General features: G+C 43.4%; 3 protein-coding genes across 10 annotated transcripts in view; 2 read left to right on the top strand and 1 right to left on the bottom strand.

Moving 5' to 3' along the window:
* Nucleotides 1-3,174, top strand: part of ACOD1 (aconitate decarboxylase 1) — a 35,257-nt gene extending 32,083 nt beyond the window's left edge. For all 8 annotated transcript variants that reach the window (XM_083820557.1, XM_083820555.1, XM_083820556.1 and 5 more), the window contains one exon: nucleotides 175-3,174. In XM_083820557.1, coding sequence (XP_083676683.1) covers nucleotides 175-1,129 — 955 coding nt within the window. In that variant the 3' untranslated portion in view covers nucleotides 1,130-3,174. The remainder of the gene's footprint in view (nucleotides 1-174) is intronic.
* On the bottom strand, nucleotides 2,986-8,144 carry LOC310892603 (glutamine amidotransferase-like class 1 domain-containing protein 3, mitochondrial). Its single transcript, XM_083820578.1, has 4 exons — nucleotides 7,865-8,144; nucleotides 6,618-6,789; nucleotides 4,573-4,777; nucleotides 2,986-3,274 (listed from the first exon to the last, which is right to left on the bottom strand). The coding sequence occupies exons 1-4, from the start codon at nucleotides 7,970-7,972 to the stop codon at nucleotides 3,082-3,084; spliced, it is 678 nt and encodes a 225-aa protein (XP_083676704.1). The 5' UTR covers nucleotides 7,973-8,144; the 3' UTR covers nucleotides 2,986-3,081.
* Nucleotides 8,145-10,194: 2,050 nt separating this feature from the next.
* CLN5 (CLN5 intracellular trafficking protein) lies at nucleotides 10,195-20,502 on the top strand. The gene is made up of 4 exons (XM_083820564.1): nucleotides 10,195-12,398; nucleotides 14,829-14,994; nucleotides 16,208-16,433; nucleotides 19,359-20,502. The coding sequence occupies exons 1-4, from the start codon at nucleotides 12,037-12,039 to the stop codon at nucleotides 19,868-19,870; spliced, it is 1,266 nt and encodes a 421-aa protein (XP_083676690.1). The 5' UTR covers nucleotides 10,195-12,036; the 3' UTR covers nucleotides 19,871-20,502.
* The last annotated feature ends 946 nt before the right edge of the window (nucleotides 20,503-21,448 follow it).

Genomic DNA, 21,448 nt, shown 5'->3' with positions numbered 1-21,448 from the left:
TTTCCTGGGGAAAACAGCAGTTTCTTCCATTAGGACCACACCTGAAATAAGAATGTATGCTTCTTTACAGTCCTGTCCACCTTCCAATGTAGTAAACGGAAATTGAAGCTTGTATATATAGTGAATTTGGATGACTTTCTGAAATAGGGTAACGAAGACATTTTGTTTTCTCAGGTTTCACCCACCAACTGTGGTTGGTACGATAGGGAGTGCAGCAGCTTGTGCAAAACTGCTAGCTCTTGACCGGGTGAAATGCAAAAACGCCTTGGCTATTGCTGCCTCCTATGCAGGTGCCCCCCTGGCGAATGCAGCAACCCAAACGAAGCCCCTCCACATTGGCAACGCTGCCAAGCACGGGCTGGAAGCGGCTTGCTTAGCCTCACAGGACCTTCAAGGAAACAAACAGATCTTGGACATGGAGTCAGGGATGGGTGCTTTTTACACAGATTACAGTCCACAGTCTCTGCCAACCTTGCAGTCCTATGCTTGGCTGTTGGACCAGCAAGATGTGGCCATCAAGCGCTTCCCTGCTCATCTTGGAACGCACTGGGTGGCTGATGCAGCATCTGCTGTTAGGAGGAAGCTCGTAGAGAGCAGCGACAACTTGCTTCCCCTTGATAAAATTGAGAAAGTCATTGTCAAAGTCCCAGAAGTCAAGTACGTGAACAGGCCCAACCCTAACTCGGAACATGAAGCTCGACACTCCTTCCAGTTCGTTGCCTGCTCTGCTCTGCTGGACGGCAGCATGTCAGTCCAGTCCTTTGCCAGTGAGAACATCCAATGGCCAGCCTTACGGGAGCTTCTCTGCAAGACGCAGCTACAGCACCCTGCCGATAACAAACCTAGCTTCGAGAGTCTTTACTGCGAAGTGACTGTTGTGCTTCAGGACGGCAACACGATTAGCGACCGCTGCGACACCTTCTATGGACACTGGAGGAAGCCTCTGAAAAAGGAGGACCTGGAGAAAAAATTTCAATCCAATGCCTCTGAAGTCCTCCCTGCAGAAGCCACAGAAGGCATTATAGAGACTGTGTACAACCTGGAAAAAGTAAAGGACTGTTCCATATTAAGTATGTTTTTATCAGGACAGTCAGCTAGAGCACTTTCAGAGAAACTGCGCTTACTTTGAACTCACAGCTAGATGCTGTTCACAAAGCAAACAAAATTCAGGAAGAGGCCTTAGTGACTGAAGCACTTTTAAATTGGACTTACTAACACAAGAGCCATTGTCAGTCCAATATTCCGGTTTTTGACTAAGTAAGTAATTTAGAAATAACACACATGGTTCAGTGAGAGAGGCTGAAGATCTGCTGGCACAGTCTACTTCAATTATCTTTGTGTCTCTAGAGGCAGAGCACTGCCTGTGTGCTGCATAAAAATTTCCCCAGTCTTCTGCCAAAAGAAGTCTGCACGTTCTGCTTCTGCAAAATCACTTCGTAAAGGAAATCCAAATTCTGGAGGGGTACGGAAATGCTGTCTCTATGAGAAACACCACTGTGAGAAGGACAGAAAATAAGTCTCTAAACATGTATTTCTGTACATTTAGCTATGAAGTCTCCCTGAAGAGGCCACCTGCTACATCAGAGCTTTGACGTTTGTAGCAAAATAAATACACAAAACAGAGTAGTAGCTCTTGATACTCTGCAGTACATCAGGCTTTGCTATCAAGACCGGAATGCTCTTCATCACGCTGCTGCACAGCAAAAGGGACAACTCTACGCTCCTAGTCCCAGAAGCATTATTTCCCAGCCCCATCTTTTGGCTGCTTAATTGTACAGGTTTAGTCCTGCCATATACCCGCTTCAATTAAAAGGTGCTGGCTCAACAGGAGATTCAGCCCCACTTCAGGCACTGAGACAACCAGGAACTTTTAACAACTGTGCATTTAGGCTGGGGGGTGTTTATTCTGAGTAGGCAAGAAACATTTTACAGTGAAAGAGGTTGTGGTAGTCCTACATTTTCTGACTGCATAGATGCAAGTGTAGTTCTGGTAAAAGATATACCATGCTCTCGTGAACAATTGCAAGTTTTTAATAAGAAAACTGCTTCTGCTGTATTTCAAGTTTATGCTCAAGCTGTTTACTTCAGAAGATTATCTGCTGTCTTTTTACTTTGATAACCATTCCCACTCAGCACCAATTAGTGATGCCGTGTTTAGGAGATTACTGCAGTGTCTGCAGTAGGTATCAAGACACGTCTTATGCTGCAACCACTAAGTGACCACAGTGACAATCTACTCACCTTGGTAACTAATTCTGGGAATCTTTAGTTCCCTTGAGCCTCACCACTTTTACTTAGACAGGGCCTTGAAAGATTGTGCTTCAAAGAGAGGCTAACTTTTACCCACATTTATAAGATCAAAGCAGGTGTTGTTAAGATGTATAAAGTGTACCTACTTTAGAGCACTGAAGTATGTAAAAAAAAAAGTTTAAAAAATAAAAATAAAGCTACTTCATTTTAGTAAAAAAAAAATTATTTCATTTATTACACTACTAGTTGTATATTTTCCATATGCAAAGTATTAATTTGTACTTAAGTTCTTTGTATTTAAGTACTTCGTACTCTGACTCTTGGTTTATAAAATTAGTTTATCTAGGGGGTTCTCACTTTTTTTCAGAAAGACAGTAGTTATGCTTGTTTCAAGACCTGCAGAGAAAAGATCTTTTTCCCTTTTGATTGGAAGGAGAAATTAAATTACTCCTCTATACTGAAGATATAGACACATTTACAGCTCTGCCATCTGTAATTATAGCTGGGTAATCCCAAATGTAAGTTACGGATAATCATCAGTGATGTGAGAAAAACCCATTGGATGAGAAGGGTGCCTATGTTACTTATCAAGACTGAATACATTTGGATTAATAAATCAGCAAACACAGCAACTTCAACACATGCTTTCTATTTTAAGGGAGAAACAAATAGGATTAATATGGCAATAACTACCTGACGTATTACAGATTAAGAAAAAACACCAGAACTGTGAAGTTTGATAGCTGCATTATTTTATTAATACCATCAAAAGAAGCTAAATGCTCGTGCTTTGCTAAATTGATTTCCTTGCAGAAGTCTGTACACTCTCATTCAGGCAAGTTTCAGGACTTCCTCTACCATTGTTCCAATTCCATCAAAGATTTCGTGCAGAGGAGCCTTGCACATGAAAGCACAGGTAGTAACTATTTTATTGGCTTTATCCACATGGGATTCACTTACATCTTTGCAAATGTGCTTACATCCAAGCTCTGCTATAGCAGATGCTGTTTCAGCATCAGGAAATCTGTAAATAAAAAATATGGCGATTAACATAAAAAGGGATGATACAGCCATATAGTTCTGCCAACGTTAACTTGAGTGAGAGAACAAGAACATTAAGTGACAATATTTAAGTGACTTTGTAGTTGATGACAAGGGAGTAAGAGACTTCCAGTGTCTGTTCATCCCCATAACAACTCATCCAGTATCTCTGAAATGCAGTCATGATGCTTGAAGGTACAATTCTGTTTAACAAGCTTTGAGTATGTTTATAAGATGATACCAAGTGCAGCAATAACTAATCCTCAGCATTTTCTGATATGGCAGCTGAACTTGCAGGCATGTTAGACCTTTTCCAGCACCTCCATATAAAGTCTTCCACTGGGATTCTGCAGTGAATTTAATTTTCTGGGGATAAGGCAGGAACAGGGGGATGGAGGAAATAGCTCACTATTACTGCTGATATGAAATTCCACTCAGAAATCTTATCAAGAGTTGACAGTCCTTGAAGCAGCACTGATTTCTGCCATGGCCTATTCGCACATGCTTCCCCTAAATTGGCCCCAGTCCACTACCAAGAGAAAAATTTCACTGAAACTCTGTGAGCAGACAAAACCCCACAGACACAGTTCAAATGGCCACTCAAATTACTAAGTTTTTAAATCTCAACTGGGCAGACACCTATCCTTCATTTGCACATTTGAAACATGAGTCACAGACTTCAGGGGTATTGGGTAAGCAAATTCAGTATCTCACTTAGTATGAGCTAAAATCTGTCACTCAATTACCACAAATGTAGCAAAAAGATAAAAATTTGATACCCTCAGTCACCTGCTTGTTGGCACAACCAGGATCCTCTTTAAAAAATTGTTTTACCACTTTCAGGACTGATGGACACTACATCCAGTGACTCATTGGCATCCACACTGCACAATAAAGCCAGTGCAGGAACCTGTGTTGCCTTCAGTGGCTTGCAGAATGATGATTTAGGCAAGAAATAAGGTTGCCTATATTTTTCATACTTTAATTGTAATGTGTCTGTGGATTTTGACATTATAGGGCGTATCATAGACCAATATATTTCTGAATTCAGGGATAAGTTGTTCCAACCATAGTATATACGAAGTCTCCTGACCTCATGCATTCAGTCCATCTGCCCTAAGAGCACCACGTCTACGAGTATGACCCAAGTGAAACTTTAAGAGAAAACTGTCAGTTACCAAAGGGTTGCTGACACCAGAGACCTCAGATTTTAGCACAGAAGACTGGACATTTTCTAATCCTAATTCCCACATAAATGAACTCCATCCCTTTCCTTCTTACCTTCCATCTACGTTTTTATCTTGGCCGACCGTGACTTCACAACCAGGAAAGACTTTAGCTGCCAGGACTGGCGATATACAGCACAAACCTATGGGCTTTTTAGCTCTGTGGAAAGCTTGGAGTGTGGAGTTCACGTGCTCGTTGACAGTACAGTTCTTGCCATCTACAGCCCAGGAACACAGGTTCTTTGCTACACCAAATCCACCTGGAAAAAAAATAAAAAAAAAAGAAAAAAACCTCATATGTAAGACTGCCAAAAGCCATTAAATTCAGTACCTGAGAGAAGTTCTCCTTTTTACAATATAATCATGGTATACATAGGACTTTTGCATTACCATACTGAAAGCTTTCTGCACACAAAACATGAGGGGTTTGTAATGTTACAAGTTCAGCTGCAGATTTTTTTATACCACATACATTACAGAGGCAAGAAAGCTTAGTGTTTCTCCAATAAGTAACAAATAGAGAAATTGCAAGCCTTGTATTCTTTGGCTAGTCACTGGAAAAGCTGCACCACCTGGTACATACCCCTTCAATAACCAAGAGGGAGATTAGAGGAAAGACCAATACTTAAGTAGGAGAGTGCAGTTCAAAGGAGTAATGCAAACAGTGGTTTGCCCCTTTACAGTAATTTAGCTCACAAATTTTAGTTCAATACTTAACTACAAAAGAGCGCCCCCCGCCCCAAATTCCACCTAGAGTTAAAAAACATAAAAGATTAACACAATAAAAACAAAACAGATAATACCTAAAAAGGAGTTGGTAATGTACAATGTTCTGAGCCATGCCACATGTGAATGATAAGAATATCCTATTAGAAATAATGCTTAATTTGTCTGTCTAGAAGTTGGTTACAACAATCCTTTAATTGCATTTAATCTTCATATAATTGTACAGATTACATTTTGCAACACTCATTTGCTGGATTTAGAACTATCAGAATTATCAAAGGTTATTAAGTGTAACATCCATTATATTTAATTCTTTATACATAATAAGAACAGTATTAACTTTTCTACAATAAATAATCTTCCAGAAGAATTTCAAGGGACAACATCAAGAAGTTTTGCATTTTTAATATTTTTGCTTTCACTCAATCCCTTTTGTTTGCTGTTACATGGAATCTCTGAGGTAAGGTTTTAATTTTCAAACTTAATATAATTTATTTCCCTGTAACAGTTATTACCGCAACTCCCCTGAGCTCGGGTTATAATAGAGCATGAAATTAACATGGAAAATATTTGCTAGCCACTACTCCCAGACCAGCCCTGATGTCACCGATTCACGAAAGCTCTGGAAGTGGATTTCCCAGCGTTATACACACACTCCCTCTGCTGGCCTTACAACAGAAGACAGAACAACAATTTCAAAGTCAATACTTAGGCACAGCTGTGAAGACAATATTTAACAAAGTTATGAATATTCTGGAAAGTGATCTTGAGCAAGTCACAATTTTCTCATTACACTTTAGTTTCTTCATCTCTGAAGTGATTGCAATTACCTCTATCTAAAAGGCAACCTTGTGGCCTATAAATAGTTATCCACAAACATACTTACTGTAACTTGATTAGCAGCAGACCAGATACACGATTAAAGTAAAATGTGGCCACATCTGACATTGAGCATGTTGTCAACCTGCTATTTTGCCAACAATTTCAGAGGCCCTAAAATGAAGGCACTACCATGCAACATCACATTCAGGCCTTACTTTTCAGTTCTAGTCTGTGTTCTTGTCCAGAAGTAGGTACTTAGATCTTAACAATTTTTAGAAGTAAGGAATAGTCTGATGTATATTCCAACACCAAAACAACATTGACTTTTTAAATTAATGAACTATAAAATAATAAATAAACCAAGATGACCTGTCAACTCACAAGAGCTTGCTAAAACATTCTCATCCTCAAAATAAGAAAAAAAAAAAATACCTCTCAATTTCAAGAGAATAATGTATTATTATACAAATGAATTTAAAAATATAAAAGCATCAGAGACAAACCATTCTTTGCAATTGCATCATCACAAATTATTCTTTTAAAAGCACCTACCAGGGAAAATAACCGCATCAAATTCACTGACTTTCAGTTCAGCCAAATCCTGAATGTTTCCTCTTGCCAGTCTGGCACTTTCGACTAACACATTCCTCTTCTCATCTGTTGGACTTCCTTTTAGGTGGTTGACTACATCCCTTTGCTCAATATTGGGGGCAAATATCTTCACCTAGAATACAGAAATGAAACAATTTTGTGCATGTAAACATAACTCTTATGTATCAGTGACAATGACAGTCATTTAGTGAAAGAAGTTTTTGTTTCTGAAGTCTCTCATCCAAGACAAGTGGATTCCACAGGCCTGATCTATTGCTTTAAATAACTAAAAAAAAAAAAAAAAAAAAAACAGATGATGTATGAGGGTGGGTAAAGCTAGCCAGTCTCCCCATGCTGTTTTTAAGCCTTTTTGATAGGAGTGCATTCTTGTGCCAACATTACCAATTCTGGCAGGGCCTGCCTTCACTCTGCAGATAACTGGAAGGCCAAACAGCACCACAATTTATATGAGCTGCCTGAATGGCCAGACAGCAGAGTCTCAGAGTGCTAAAACAGATGTTAAAAAAAAAAAAAAGTTTAATAGATAAAGATGCAAACTTTACAAGCATTTCTAGTACAAATATTATAGTTACTCTACTAAGACTGGTAGCTGTAAGTAGAAAACAAAACATGGAAGAACATGTTTCAGTTAGGTATAGAGTGTAAAAGCTGAATCAAAAACATAAAGCTTTGGGAAACGTCTACCACAGGGGCTGTTATGTTTTGATGACTGCTTTGCAGACTTCTCAATGCCGGCTGTGTTAGTTAGAGAGGATGATTTTGTGCTAAATACGGGGCTTATTTTTTTGTTCACACGGTGGTGGTGTCACCATCAGACTCCTGAGAGTGCCCACCTTCCGTCATCCGAAGCCACAGACGGGGAAAAAAGCACGACACTGCAACCGGCTCCAAACTTTTTTAGGGAATCCGAGTTACCGAAATAATACTACAGACAGCTACCACTAAACAAACAGGCAAACCCACTCGAGTGCTAGAGCCTGACTTCCGCAAAAGCACTGAGAAAGCGGATCAAGTTCGACCCCCATCTCATTTCTAGCTCTCCAGAGCTGCTGCCTCCCCTTCGCTCCTTGCTCCTGACCCAGGGATGGCTTTGCGTTGCCCCCAGCCGCCGTGCCCAGGCACCCCTCGCCGCGGCCGGCCTGAGGCGATGAGGACGAGCCGCGGCGATGGGGCCGCCGCGCTCCTACCTCGGCGCCGCCGCGGCTGAGGTGCACCAGCGCCGCCGAGGCCTCGTGAATCTCGCTGCCATCAAAAACGCCGCAGCCGGCCAGCACCAGCGCCACCCGCTTGCCCATGGCGGCCGGATGACAGCCGCAGTACCGCCCCGGGGCTCGGTCGGTGGCTGGCCGAGCCGCCAAGGGGCTCCCACAGCCCGCCTACCCTCACAGCACCCCCCCGCCTTGCGCCTGCGCTGCGGCGGCCGACATCTTGTAGCTCCCGCCGCGCCGCCCTGCCCGGCCCGGCCCGGCCCCTCACCGGGGGGCGGTCGGGGTCAGACACACGCACACACACCCCCAGGGCAATTTGAGTGGATCGGTCCCAACCCAGAGAAATACAAAATATAAACATGTTTTGTTTAGAGCGGAGGGGCAGTTCGACACACTCATTCAACGCGGGACTCCCTGGGCTCAGCGGCAGGAGCGGGAGGGTTGGCTAGGTTTGGGCATCGGGGAGCCAAGTCCTCTGTGCTGGAGTCCTCCTCACGCATGAAGGCTGGGCAAACGCTGATATCTGGAAAGAGTCTTAATTTCAGTGCATGTGTGAAGAGTAGATTCTGAAACTCCTGTGTGCTAGGGCCAGGATTAATGTTTAAGCTAGGCGACAGAGCACCTTCAGAGTTGGAATTCCTTTTCTTTCTGTCCTGACTTACTGACTAGTCTTCCTGGATGGACCCTGAACCTAAACTGTAGGTAGCCTCATCTCCAGTATCGCTTCTGGTCCTGCTTCATGGATGATGAAGGATCATCCATGGATGATTGATGGATATCACACTGATATTATAGGTAGCCCTTTTTCCTGTATTGGCTTTGGATCTGATTGGGAAGTGATGTTTCTGTCTACTTCAGATCCACCATGTTATGTCCCTGTGCCATAGTCCAGCTCCAATTTCCTCATGCTGTCTCTGCCCTGTGACCTTATCACACCCCTCTCTCTCTCTCAGCTCCATGTTCTCATCCCAGTTCATGACATGTGCTGGCCCTGGCTCTGCATCACCTTGAAATAGCCCCATGATGATTCATCTCTGGCCTGGGCCACAAGAGCAAATAGCAATAAAAGCACTTCACAAGGGGTCCACCTCTTAGACCAGACCTTTTCAAGCTGCGAGAACACACCTTGGTGGGGGAGAAGCTGCTGTCAGGGCCCTGTGTGCAGTAATAGGTCTTAATTACCCTGGCCAGCCTCAGCGGGGGCTCCACCCAGACCTGCTTTGACCATGGGCTCCATGTAAACTTAGACCTGGGCATCCAGATGTGACCTGAGCTATGCTGTAGGTGCATCTGCCTGTCCAGTTCTGTCTCCTGCAGCCCTGATAAACAAGCTGTGAACTTATGTTGCGGGTGGCCTTTAGTCTTGTCTCCTGCATGGAACCTGGACACATATTATAGGTGGTCCCATCTCCTGGCTGGATGCTAAGCTTGACTCTGCCTTGCTGTGTCTGGGGCTATTGCTGGATCCAGTCACAAACACATGCCTGTCCCCATTCAGAAATTCCAGGACTGTACCATGGTCACTCAAGGCGCCGTCCCAGCTTGCACCATGGTCGCCTCTGCTCCTGGCTTGTCCTCCCTTGCAAAGCAGCTTATGCTGCTCCCTGACATCCCTACAGCTAGCAGACCTAGCACAAGCAATTGAAGTTGACATCTGACTTCAAATAGTCACGTATTTGGAGTGGGAAAGAGTGCCACGGTTCTGCTACGTGGCATCGCTAGGGTGCTTGGTCAGGTCGACAGCTGATGACATCGAAAACTAAACTAGCTGTTCCAAATCACAACTTTTGGCTGCAGCAGCAGGGTTTCTTTTCCCCTTTTCTCTCTGTTCATTCCATCTTGTGTCTCTCACAAGCAGAGGCGAGAAGATGCTTGTTGTGGTTTAACCCGGCTGGCAGCTAAACACCACACAGCCGTTCGCTCACCCTCCCCCCTCCCTCTCTGGGATGGGGGAGAGAAACGGGAAAGTGAAGCCTGTGAGTTGAGATAAAGACAGTTTATTAAGACAGGAATATAATAATAACAATAATAATAATAGTGATAATGATAATAGTATTAATAATAATAATGTGTAAGAAACAAGTGATGCACAATGCAATTGCTCACCACCCACTGACCGATGCCCAGCCTATTCCCGAGCAGCCGGCCCCCCACCCCGGCCAGCCACCCCTATATATTGTTTAGCATGACGTCAGATGGTATGGAATACCCCTTTGGCCAGTTTGGGTCAGCTGTCCTGGGTCTGTCCCCTCCCAGCTCCTGCTGCACCCCCAGCCTGCTCGCTGGCAGGACAGAGCGAGAAGCCGAAAAGTCCTTGGCCTGGTGTAAACACTGCTCTGCAACAATTAAAACATCAGCATGTTATCAGCGCTCTTCTCATCCTAATCCAAAACATAGCACCCTACCAGCTACTATGAGAAAAATTAACTCTGTCCTAACTGGAACCAGGACAATGCTGTTTTATAATGGGAAAACACAAAGAATCTTCTTGTTTCAGGAAAACATTTGTCAAAAGCCTCAAAGCCTACTAGTGGACAAAGGTGGAGATCAGTTCTGTGAGTTGACAAAAGGCACTTTGACATGTTTCTGGATAATTAACTAGACAGCTGCTGATTCATACTGCTGGCATGTGAGCTTTTTAGCTCAAGTATATTCAGAAATTCATTAATCATTTACTTTCTATTTTAAAACGTGGTTCACATCATAACATAGCTTGCATGAAAAAACAGTACTGTGCTGCAAAAGTTTCCTATGGGATGCAATGAACTGAGATACAAAAAGGCTATTAAAATGAAAATATACATACCAGACAGATTTGCCATCTTAGTCATTTGGTCCAACACCTTCAGCAACCACAGCAGTGCCTGAATGGATACTTACCAGTCTGCAAAGATGCTGCGCAGATGACTGAGAACAGGTTCGTGCCGTATTTCTAGTTTGGCTAATGAATAGCTATGGCACCTTCATTATTTCACTTTGCTTCCTTGCATCCTGGTTTCACAGAAGGGACAAACTACTTCTTTTTGTTCAGAAACCACTCCCAGAGTTGCACATCAGAATCGCTAAAAGTCAGAACTACTACTATATCCCACATAAATGCATACCTTTTTGAACAGACAGAAGGGATGGCATCTTATAAAACATTCAAGCTAGGAAGCAAGAATGAATAATTGCACATTATATTTCATAAACCACAAAAAGAGAGATTCACTATAAGGCAGACACACAGGATACCTGAGATTAAAATTAAATATGGAAGTCTATATATGCAAGAAATTAATATATGGTGCTGAGCCACATACATTTTAAAAATTAGCGGCACAGAATCAAGTAACAATGAAGTGAGATACAGACATATTGACAAAAGACTTTAATAGCTCTGCCATCTTAAAAGTTTCTAAACACATTAAGTAATTCCAGCATTACCCAAACAGATATCCAGAAGCCTATTCTGCATTTTTATGTAGGATGCGGATTTTTTCCCTCAAATGTGGTGGGTTGAGTATAGTCTAGCTTAGTGCTGAGGAGAGAACTGATAGCTCTTCAGGAGCTTACATGAACTGAACAGTAATATCTCTCCCAGCACCTCACAGTCAAAGTCCACAGCAGTTATTTATTTACCCAGTGAACAGCACTAACCAGCGCTTTCACTGCAGATGCCAACAACCAGACAGCCTCCTGGACTCTGATGCCGGCATACCCTGTTTTAAACTCTAGAGATGTGAAAAAAAAGCTATGTTTTCCACACAGATTCTGCTCACAAACCTGTCTTGACCTTATTTCTTAGCCAGAGAAATCCACATTCAGTCAACTGACATTTCCTTTAGTCAGTCATAGAGATACGACTGAGCAAGATATCCCTTAGTAATAGGGATATCCCTTTGTTAATGGGGAAATAGATCCCTTTGGTAATGGGGATATCTCTTTGGTAATGGGGAAAATAACCTCACAACTATTTTTTCCCCCAATACATCCACATGCAGTCAAGTCAAATATTTAGTGTCACATACCACTAGATATTAAAGTTTTCCATTAAAATACGCTATTGCGCATTGTCTCCTTCCTGCTATAGCTTAGCTTCCTTCACAGGTGCATGCAGGACTAGTACCTAGAAAGGAAATTAGAGAAAATTTAGCACCTCTGTACCATTCATGGGCTCAGAGAACCGACGCGAGCAGGGAAGAGTTAACACTGCCTGTCAGCACCGTGTCACATGCGAGGACCGATTCAACACTCACTTTTCCGAAGCAGGAGAGAGAAAAATAAAAAATAAAAAACCTAAAACACCCCCACCGCAACTTTCGGCGTTTCTTTTGGTCCGTCCCTCTCGGCCTGGCCCCCTGCCAGTGCTCCCCGCCGCAGGGGCGGTGTCGGGCCCGGCGCGGAGCCCACAGCCAGGCCGCGACGCCATGAGGGCGGCCGGCCGCTGCCCCGGGCTGCTGCTGCTGCTGGTGCTCGCGATGGCCGCCTGGGGACTGCGCTTCCCGCAGCGGCACTGGCCGGTGCCTTACAGGTGAGGGACGACCCAAGAGGGCTGGGGCCGCCGCAGACCCCTTGCTAAGCCCCGCGGGGAGGTGACGGTACCGGGGGGGCAACGCCGCAAAATGGGGGAGCCCCCCCGAGGGGCAGGCGGCTGAGCGGGTCTGTGCCCCTCACCCTGCTGCTGCCGTGACAGGGAGCGCCCCGCGGGTGTAAAAATGCTGGCTAGGGGCTCAGGTTTGGCCCTGCAAGGCCTTGTTGCAGTCGGTATCAGCTGACTGAGCTGGCTCGGCAGTTGCTTTCGTTTTTCTTCCGATCCGAAGTGGTGCCGGAGTGCCCTGAGATGAGTGCCTCTGAGCTCCTCGTGCTGCCACAAGGGGCATCAGCACCCCGGTGCTCTCACCGGAATTCACTGTGTGTGTGCTAATAAAGCTAAGTTAGGGAAACCCTGCAAGTATGTCTGGTTCTGTCCGATCCTGCTTTCATTTGGGGGGTCCCGTTCTCAGGTTAGGGGCTGGCTAGGGCTGGAAGCCCCATCAGGCATTCCTGGTTGTGTGGTTTTGTTTTCTTTTAGTTTAGAAGTTACACATAGCATCACCTTTTTAATAAAATCCTTACCCTGCTTGTTGTTAGTACTGTGTTTGCTAGAGTTCGCTCACAAGTAAGGGAACAGGTACCACATATTTGACCTGTTAGCTGAGCTTTTCCTTCCAGCAGATGCATTATTGCTCCCAGAAATGCTTTAAAAATACTCATTTAATTTGTATTTTAGTAAAAAGTTGTGGTGTGGAAATCAGGCTTTTTTTTTTTTTTTCTTTAATCGAAATTCACTTCGTATGCCTGTTGATGATAAATGAAATGGAATAAAATCCTGCTCGCTGCTCCGTAGCTACTTTAGCTTCAGGAGAAGGCATGGTACTGTGGCAAAAGTAGAGGACCGTGTAGTGTGCTCCTGCATTTTACTGAACTGAATAGCCAGGACTTTGGATATGCTAAGGAAAAGACCCTCTTCGGGAGAAAGGCTGCACTTAACATGTGTATTTTGTGGAGGTTTGCTGTTTGTAGAGAGAGGTATAACCTAGTTTAACTGCTACCTAATGAATGTCTGAGGTTTTGAAAGCTCATTGTTTAATTCATAGCAGTTATGTTTTTATCAAGTGATGTCTCAGGGATTGATCTTGCGGTCACGAATCTTTCAGATTTTCCAGCAAGTTCAGTAGTTGCAAAACCTGGTCTCAGGATGGTCAAAATCAGAGTACAAACTTGTTGGTCAGTCTGAGACTGACACTCAGAAATGCAGTATTTTAATGCTTCTGAACTTCCTTGTTCTCTTGTTGTCACATGCGGTGTGCAACGGGAGGGGAAGATGAAAATATAAGGCTTGTAATTTAGAAACAGGGCTTAAATGTATAGATGGCATAAGTCTTTGTTTTCTGGCTCTGTGTTCTTGTTCCAGCCATACTCTTTTTCTCTCTCCTTTTTTTTTTCTTTCCAGCACGGACAAAATACAATTAGAAATGTCAAAATACAGCAGCAAGCATGGAGAAGTCCACAGGGAAAATCCAGTGTCTAGACAGAGCAAGTGACCTTAGTTGGCTCAGAAAGTCCAGTGTCATTGAGTCATCGCTTAACTGGGGGATCTGTCTCATTCAGTAGCACCGGACACAAGTGCCAGGATGTGCTGAAATCACAGGGTGTGCTCCGAACGGGCTGTGTATGCCAATCCACCTTGTTAACACGAATGTAGGAGCCTTACTTTAAATGAGATAAAGTGAATGAGTTGGAAGGAGATTGGGAAAGGAAGACTTGCCAGAGGGTTGTGGGGGTTTTGTTGTCTTTTTTTTTGTTGTTTTGTTTCCCTCTCTGTGTATGGTGTGATAAGTGGATTCAGTCTTCAGTTTTTGAGGCTTAATGGGAACAATGAATGGAAGAAGTGGACCTAAGTTCTTAGACCTCTGTCTAAATTAGCATAGAGGAATGACATTTCTTTCTTATATTGTGAATATTCTAGAGTAACAATGGCTCCATCGGGGGAGCTATTACTATAAAATAGATTACCAGAGCAAACTGGTCAATCCCTGTTTAGACAAGCTTAGGAGAATGTTTTAGAGGCAGATATGTCTCAAACCATCCTCTAATCAGCATTTATATCTCTTTGATTCTGCGAATATAAGTCACCCTTTGTAATCCACACGATTTCCACTTCTTAGCCACCAGCACTGTGTACAACATGACTTGCATTTGCATTCTCTGTGGCCTTAAGTCCTGTTTCTGCAGATGCACGCCTCAGCAGTCCTGTGAACTTGTGCACTTCAGGTGTTGCAGCATCTGGATCACAGAGTCTGCCTGTGGCAGGTGCTGCACACCCGACCTCTCCGACTCAGGCTCTCGGGAAGTGGCAAAGCAGTTACTCCAGCCCTGAAGCTGTGCTTATCATCCTGTGTGCTTCTCTTTCTCAATGCAGGCGCTTTGATTACCGTCCAAAAACTGACCCTTACTGCCAGGCTCGTTACACTTTCTGTCCCACTGGCTCTGCTGTTCCAGTTATGAAAGAAGAAGACATCATTGAAGTGTATCGATTACAGGCTCCAGTATGGGAATTCAAATATGGGGATCTACTTGGACATCTGGTAAGGTGATGTTTCTGTTTAGCAAAGCTACAGCAGCAAATTCACCTGAATTGAACAGCAGGTATCAAGAGCAAGAGCTGTAAGATTGGGATAATCTTGCATGGAAGATCATTGGAGCGCACAAACTAGGAAAGATACCTGAAGAGCAGCAAGTTCCAAACAAAAGTTGCAGAATTTATCTTGGCTAAAGAAGCATGACCAGCACTCTTGATGGGTTTGAAGGTGTTCCACCACAGACCTGCATGTTGGGAATATTTAATATAAACACGTCATTACGTTTTGGGTTTCTTTTTTTTTTTTTGCACTAGCACTGCTTCTAGAAAACACCCTCATTTGGCTCCTTATGTCAGATGAAATGTCTGCTTAGTGTGCTAACTTCTGTTGCAACAAACTTGGGTTAAGTTTGCATGAACATAGATATCTGTCGGGGTGGAAAACTAGCTGGTCAGAATGGCAGATCATAGGGAGTTAGTTGCTTTTATGGTTCTTTTGTGGGTATTATGATTAGTGTTGAACCAAAGTCTATTTGTGGAGTCATACAAATATGAAAGAATCTCAACTTTAACAATATTTATAGCTGTAACAGTAGTATAAATAAACTTCAGAGCACGATCCCTAATGACTAAAGTAATATTAATGAACATGAAATAGCAACATCAAAACCAAGCACACAGAGTCAAAAATGGAAATAGCTTCAAATATCATCATCTTAGTTGTTAAACTAAGACTGAATTTTTATATTTACTGTACAGCTTCTAAAATAAATATTTATCTCATTCCTTTTGTGGCTTTCAGTGCTTTTTGGTAATTTAGTTCTGCTCTATATTTCTTTGATACCCTTGTGAGTTAAGCATTCAAAAACAAATGTGAGCTTTGATGATGAACTCCTGCTGAGTATGTGCCGCCAGATAACAGAATATATGGTGGGTAGATAAAAAGGCACTGAGACAGTGTGACTCCCAAGTTAACAGTACGTGCACGATACAATCTAGTGTGTTGTGCATCGACACTACTGAAAACTAAGATGATGCAGGAACTACTTTCCCTTTTCTCGCCCTGCTGCTCAGCAGCTCCCAGGTGTCTGATCGGGTGCAGGTCAAGCTGATGTCAGTATTATAGGATCATTTTTCTTTATGTTAAAGTTTGTGTTTATTTATTTTATTTTTTTCCCTGTGTTCTCCCCCCCCCATTTTTTTTTTTTTTAATTTTCCAGAAAATTATGCATGATGCTGTGGGCTTCAAGAGTGCTTTAACTGGCAAAAACTACACAATGGAGTGGTATGAGCTCTTTCAGCTTGGGAACTGCACATTTCCACATCTCCGGCCTGGAATGGATGCACCATTCTGGTGTAACCAGGGAGCTGCTTGCTTTTATGAAGGAATAGATGATGCACACTGGAAGGAAAATGGAACTTTGGTTCTTGTGACCACAATATCAGGTATACTTCAGATGCTCTGGATGGTGCTAATATCATAAAATACAGTCAACCTTGTCTTTATGTAAAGCATAGGATCATTAGGGTTGGAGAAGCCCTCCAAGATCATCTGGTCCAACCATCCCCCTACCACCAATGTCACCCACTAACCCATGTCCCTAAGCACCAGGTCCAACCTTTCCTTGAACATCCCCAGGGACGGTGACACCACCACCTCCCTGGGCAACCTGTTCCAGTGCCTGACTACTCTTTCTGAGAAGAAATGTCTCCTCATTTCCACACTAAGCAGTATCTTTTCATTTATGTTTTGTAGGTTATTTGCAATGTCAGTGGCTGATGCTACTAATTTCCAACTGAAATCTCTGCACTTCTTTTTAATATAGATAATGATATTCAAAGGCTGCTGCCTTTCGAACAATGCACACTGAAGAGTTGTTTAATGGGTGTCATTTGGTGTAGCTGTGTAAAAACACTTGAGTCTCTTGACTATAAAAATAGCAAAACAGCTTGTAGAGAACAATTATGGAGTCCCTTCACATGCTGTCCTCAAAACAAAGGCCTCCTATTGTGAAGTGGCAGATGACTGCTGAGACAGGAATAAGTGGTGAAAATGTGTGCGTTACCGAGCAAACAATTAAGGAAGGCATATTTAGAAATACACATAACTGTCAAAAATATTCATCTCAATTTCCATCTCCTACATTTTGTGTCATAAAAACTGTACAAATGTCCCTAGCAATAGGTTTCTCTGTCATATGTCATCAAACAAAACCAGTTTTATACCTCTAAATTTGTGGATGATCACCACAATAACTTCCTGATACATACTGAAAAATGAAATCCTAAAATAAAAAGGTCATTGGAATAAATCTGGTTGATTACTATAGTAATGCAGTGACTTGTGAGCAAAGCTCCCTGAGGACTTGAGAGCTGTAGTTCTGCACAAACAAAACAGTTTACTCTCTCAAATTAGTGTAATAAGTGGTACAAGGCACACCGGAGTGTGGAATTGCTACAGCTAACACAACGTGGTGCTTTATCTTCGCCCACTTCTGCCTTCAGCTGCTTGCTGGACTCGGTCCCTAGGTTCTCTCGCTGTTGCAGATAAGAAATTCTCGGTAGTTCTTTAAGCAATGAAATAAGTGGAGCTGCTTTCCTCTGAGTTTGTATCTCGTGACTGAAGATATGGTCAGATTCTTTTGTATGAATCCTAAGCTAAATATTTCAAACAGTTTCGGAATGTGTAATACTCTTGTCTGTGTGGATTATTCAATGCCTGAGAAAGGTGAGACCACACCGGTGCCTTGTAGAGGCGTTATTACTGTCCTGCAAGTCTCTCTTGCTTCCTGTTTCCACAAAACTTTTAGGAAGATGGCAGTTTTGCATTTTAAATTGTCTGAATTTGACTAGGAAATCTGAACGTTTCCATGGAAGAGAGCGAGTGGATGCAAGCACAGATGGACAGCATCATGAGCTAAACTCGCTTCCTTCAGGAAGCAGGCGAAAAGCATCCCATCTTGTGGGAGAGGACTTTAACACATGAAACACCTGGACCCTTTTTACCCTTGCAAGATCCTATTGAACTCTTTGTCAGCAGTGTCAGAGAACACAAGGAATCGTTTTCATTTCCTTTCAAACATTGTAGGCCGGGTTAGTGTTACTTACCAGTGTGTTTCTTTTGTGAAGTTAGGGCAGGAATACCCGGAGCCTGAGTTTTTGACTGTCTAGACATTATCCAACAGGTTGTTGTGGAGCCGTGCATAAACCTGTAATATTTTTGTTTGGTTAACGATGTTAAGTCCGTCTTGGTCTTGTTAGGAGAGACAAATCCTGTTCAGTGACGTACATTGCAGAATACCCACTAGGGAGCTAATCTGGTAGGAATTAGAGAAGATAAAGGGAGCTGCAAGCCCATCTACAGTGTACAGTAACTACAGTTCTTGACACAGATTTTAATGACTTGCTGCTTTATTAAAGTGAGTAGTGGGCAATTAAAAAAGAAATTATCCAACACTTTCATTAAACAGAATTATTATCATGCTCTCTGTGAAGCCCCAAAGCTCTTTAAGTGTGCAGTGAAGAGCAAGTTATAATGGGGGCAGCCTAGGAGGACAGTGTGCAGAGCTGCTCTGTAGTACTTGCCTGCACGCGTGCCTTACCTTGGGATAAGCGTGAGATGTGTTCACCCTCTAATGACGAGCAGACTCAGAAATCTGACCTTCGCAGCTTGTTCAGGGGGATTACGTGTGGCGTGCAGCACCCTTGTTCAGTTGTACCCAGTGCAGTGATTGAGGAAAGAGAGGGATAAGGGCTAGGCTGAAATGCATCGCTAGGAATATGGGGGAAAAAGGAAGATGAGTCCCATGTTCCAGGTCTGTTCTGACAGATGCATCCACCCGTAGGAATCTTTCAGAGAGATGAACTGAGTTAGAGATGTCTTCCTCATTTCACTTGTGAAATTGCCCATCACCAGAACACTCCAAACTTGTATTAAAAAAAAAAAATCCTCTAGGTATTTAATTTTCCTGGTCTTCACATTCCACTGACATCTTTTGGCTTAGTTTGACATTGATGGCTGAGGAGCTGCTGAAACAGAAGAGTGTCTCAGTCAGAGGTTACTTAGGCATCTTCTGTGGAGAGGTATGAAAAACCCTGCTCTGAGTTGCAGATTTGGTTAAAGTTATAGGAAGGGCAGAAACACCTGTTGCACTGGTGAATACTGTCAACATCTGCTGTAGATAGGATAAAACAAAATGAGGAGTGTCACGATCCTCAGAAGTTTGAATGTTCTGGCACAGTAGCAGGAAATGGGGCATTAAAAGGAAGTAAAGTTTGAATAACTTGCACATAAGTTGTTTTATTTAAATATTAGTTACATCTTTGTGTTTGTTACCTGGTCTCTGTAATGCTTACTTTCATCTCTTACAGGAGCCATGTTTAATGAAATGGCAAAATGGGTAAAGTATGACAACGAGACTGGCATTTACTACGAGACCTGGACAGTTCAAGCAAGCCCTGACAAAAAATCCATAGTATGGTTTGACTCTTACGAATGCTCTAAATTTATACTGAGAACATACCAGAAGCTGGCTGACCTGGGAGCTATGTTTAATAAGATACAAACAAACTATACCAGCATAATTCTGTTCAGTGGAGAACCTATCTATTTGGGAAATGAAACCTCTATTTTTGGCCCTCAAGGAAACAAGACACTGGCAGCAGCTATAAGAGACTTTTACTATCCATTCAAACCTCATAAGACAGTCAGAGAGTTTTTTGTGGATCTCTTAAAAATAATCGATCGTGTCATCTTGAATCGTGAGTTTTACCTCTTTTACAACTTGGAGTACTGGTTTTTACCTATGAAGTTCCCGTATCTCAAAATAATCTACGAAGAGGTTCCTTTACCTGTTGGCAGCAAAACTTCTGTCGGTGTGTAATTGCTTACGGAAGAACCAGATTTGTCCTTTTGCCAGAATATGCTGAAGGATTGTGGAGTGCTCCTGCAATGGTGTTAAAGTGCTGTATGTCTCACTGCTAACCGTAAAAGCTGTTTTACAGCCACGTGAAGAATATGCCTTTTTTTCCTTACAAGCTGCCAAAGTCCACGAATGCTTCAGCATCTCTGACTTGGCCGGCTTCTTTGCAGCCATGGACAGCAGCTGGCCAAGGGCAAGCTGACGCAGCTCCAGCTCGTGGTTAAACCACAGCGCCAGAGGTTGAAGTGGAGGCAACCTGCCTGTCCTGCTCTCAGGCTGTTGCCACCTAGAAAGCACCTGGCCGCCAGTGGCTGCGAGACACAAGCAGTGCAGGGACCTTCTGGTCTGACCAATCCAGCTGTCTGTGTGCTGGGGCTGAGAAAGGCGAGCGCCTGGCTCCCTCAGCTGTGCCTTAGATCACTACGTCTGTATTTCTTTGCTCTGTACAACTGGGACCAAAGAACTGTTCGTGGGTTTGTGAAGCAGGGTGGGAAGGGGCAGTGAATTTATGGTAAGAAGGCCTGGGTGGTATCTTGTTGCCACTTTGCCTCCATCACCTGCATTGTAAACGCAATACAGATGGCTCCCTTGGATTTGTGTGGTAGTTTTCTAACGCAGGTCTGTTAAAGCGTCTGTTTTGATGCACAACTGAACTACTGCTTGCAGTAGTGGTGCTGTGTCAGCTGCGGCGTCCTTGAAGTTTTCCTGGCTGCGCCTAGAGCAGCCTGGCAGCTCGTTCCCCCTTTCCAGAATGCCAGTGTTCCCTTTCCTGTGGTCACAGGGGTGCTTATACACAAAAGCACAACTGCAGCAGCATAATCATCTGCAAGCGAACAAGTCGCTTTTTTGTTTATAGCCCTTGCCAAATGAGCAGCACTGCTGCAGAGGTTATGACTGTATAGCAGAAGCAAACAGTTTCATTGGCCTTAAGGTGAATTAATGGCACACTGCAGCCAAAGAGGGGAGTACACAGTGTGAGTACACAGTGATTTGATTCAAATCATAAGAATAAAAGAACCTTGACCTTGTGTTAGAAGGAACTAAAATTAATTAGTTGTAATTAGCCAATATATCATGTAATGTCACAAGCATGAGAGCTGGCATGAGCAGAATGAGGTTATGAAATCTCACAGGGGAAATCTAACGGTTCCACTGCTAGGCAAAACGTCATCCACCCCTCCACAACATCTGCCTCCCCCCTCACACACCCCACTCGCAGCCATGCTGGAGTAGAGGGAGAGCTGTCACCTTCAGTCCCGTCACTGAGGGTGGGGGCAGCGCTGTTGAGGCTCTTCTGGTGCTGAAGTCACCACAGCTGAGCCATCAGGTAGGTCTACAGGACTCCCGGCCCAGACTTGTTACCTTCAGAGACTTAAGCTACGGAATTCAGAAATTAAACTTAATTCTCCTTCCCTCCTATGCCACGTATCCTCCCACCTTCGGACTCCCCACATTCAGGTCTTTGGTCAGGGGGTGGCACTTTATCTATTAAATACTGCTCCTGCAGGTTAAAATAGCAAAGGGGGTATGATACATCTG

This window comes from Anser anser, assembly GCF_964211835.1.
Source record: "Anser anser genome assembly, chromosome: 1".
Classification (NCBI taxonomy): domain Eukaryota; kingdom Metazoa; phylum Chordata; class Aves; order Anseriformes; family Anatidae; genus Anser; species Anser anser.
The sequence above is the reverse complement of the archived record's forward strand: the minus strand, read 5'-3'. Positions and strand labels throughout refer to the sequence as shown.

What these genes read in the sequence shown, in the direction of transcription:
- CLN5 (XM_083820564.1), top strand. Translation starts at nt 12,037, where the DNA reads ATGGGCTCAGAGAACCGACGCGAGCAGGGAAGAGTTAACACTGCCTGT. An exon ending in CACTGGCCGGTGCCTTACAG is followed by an intron (nt 12,399 to 14,828) that starts GTGAGGGACGAC and finishes TTCTCAATGCAG; the next exon opens with GCGCTTTGATTACCGTCCAA. An exon ending in GGGATCTACTTGGACATCTG is followed by an intron (nt 14,995 to 16,207) that starts GTAAGGTGATGT and finishes TTAATTTTCCAG; the next exon opens with AAAATTATGCATGATGCTGT.
- LOC310892603 (XM_083820578.1), bottom strand. Translation starts at nt 7,972, where the DNA reads ATGGGCAAGCGGGTGGCGCTGGTGCTGGCCGGCTGCGGCGTTTTTGAT. An exon ending in TCAGCCGCGGCGGCGCCGAG is followed by an intron (nt 6,790 to 7,864) that starts GTAGGAGCGCGG and finishes TCTGTATTCTAG; the next exon opens with GTGAAGATATTTGCCCCCAA. An exon ending in TGATGCGGTTATTTTCCCTG is followed by an intron (nt 4,778 to 6,617) that starts GTAGGTGCTTTT and finishes TTTTTTTTCCAG; the next exon opens with GTGGATTTGGTGTAGCAAAG.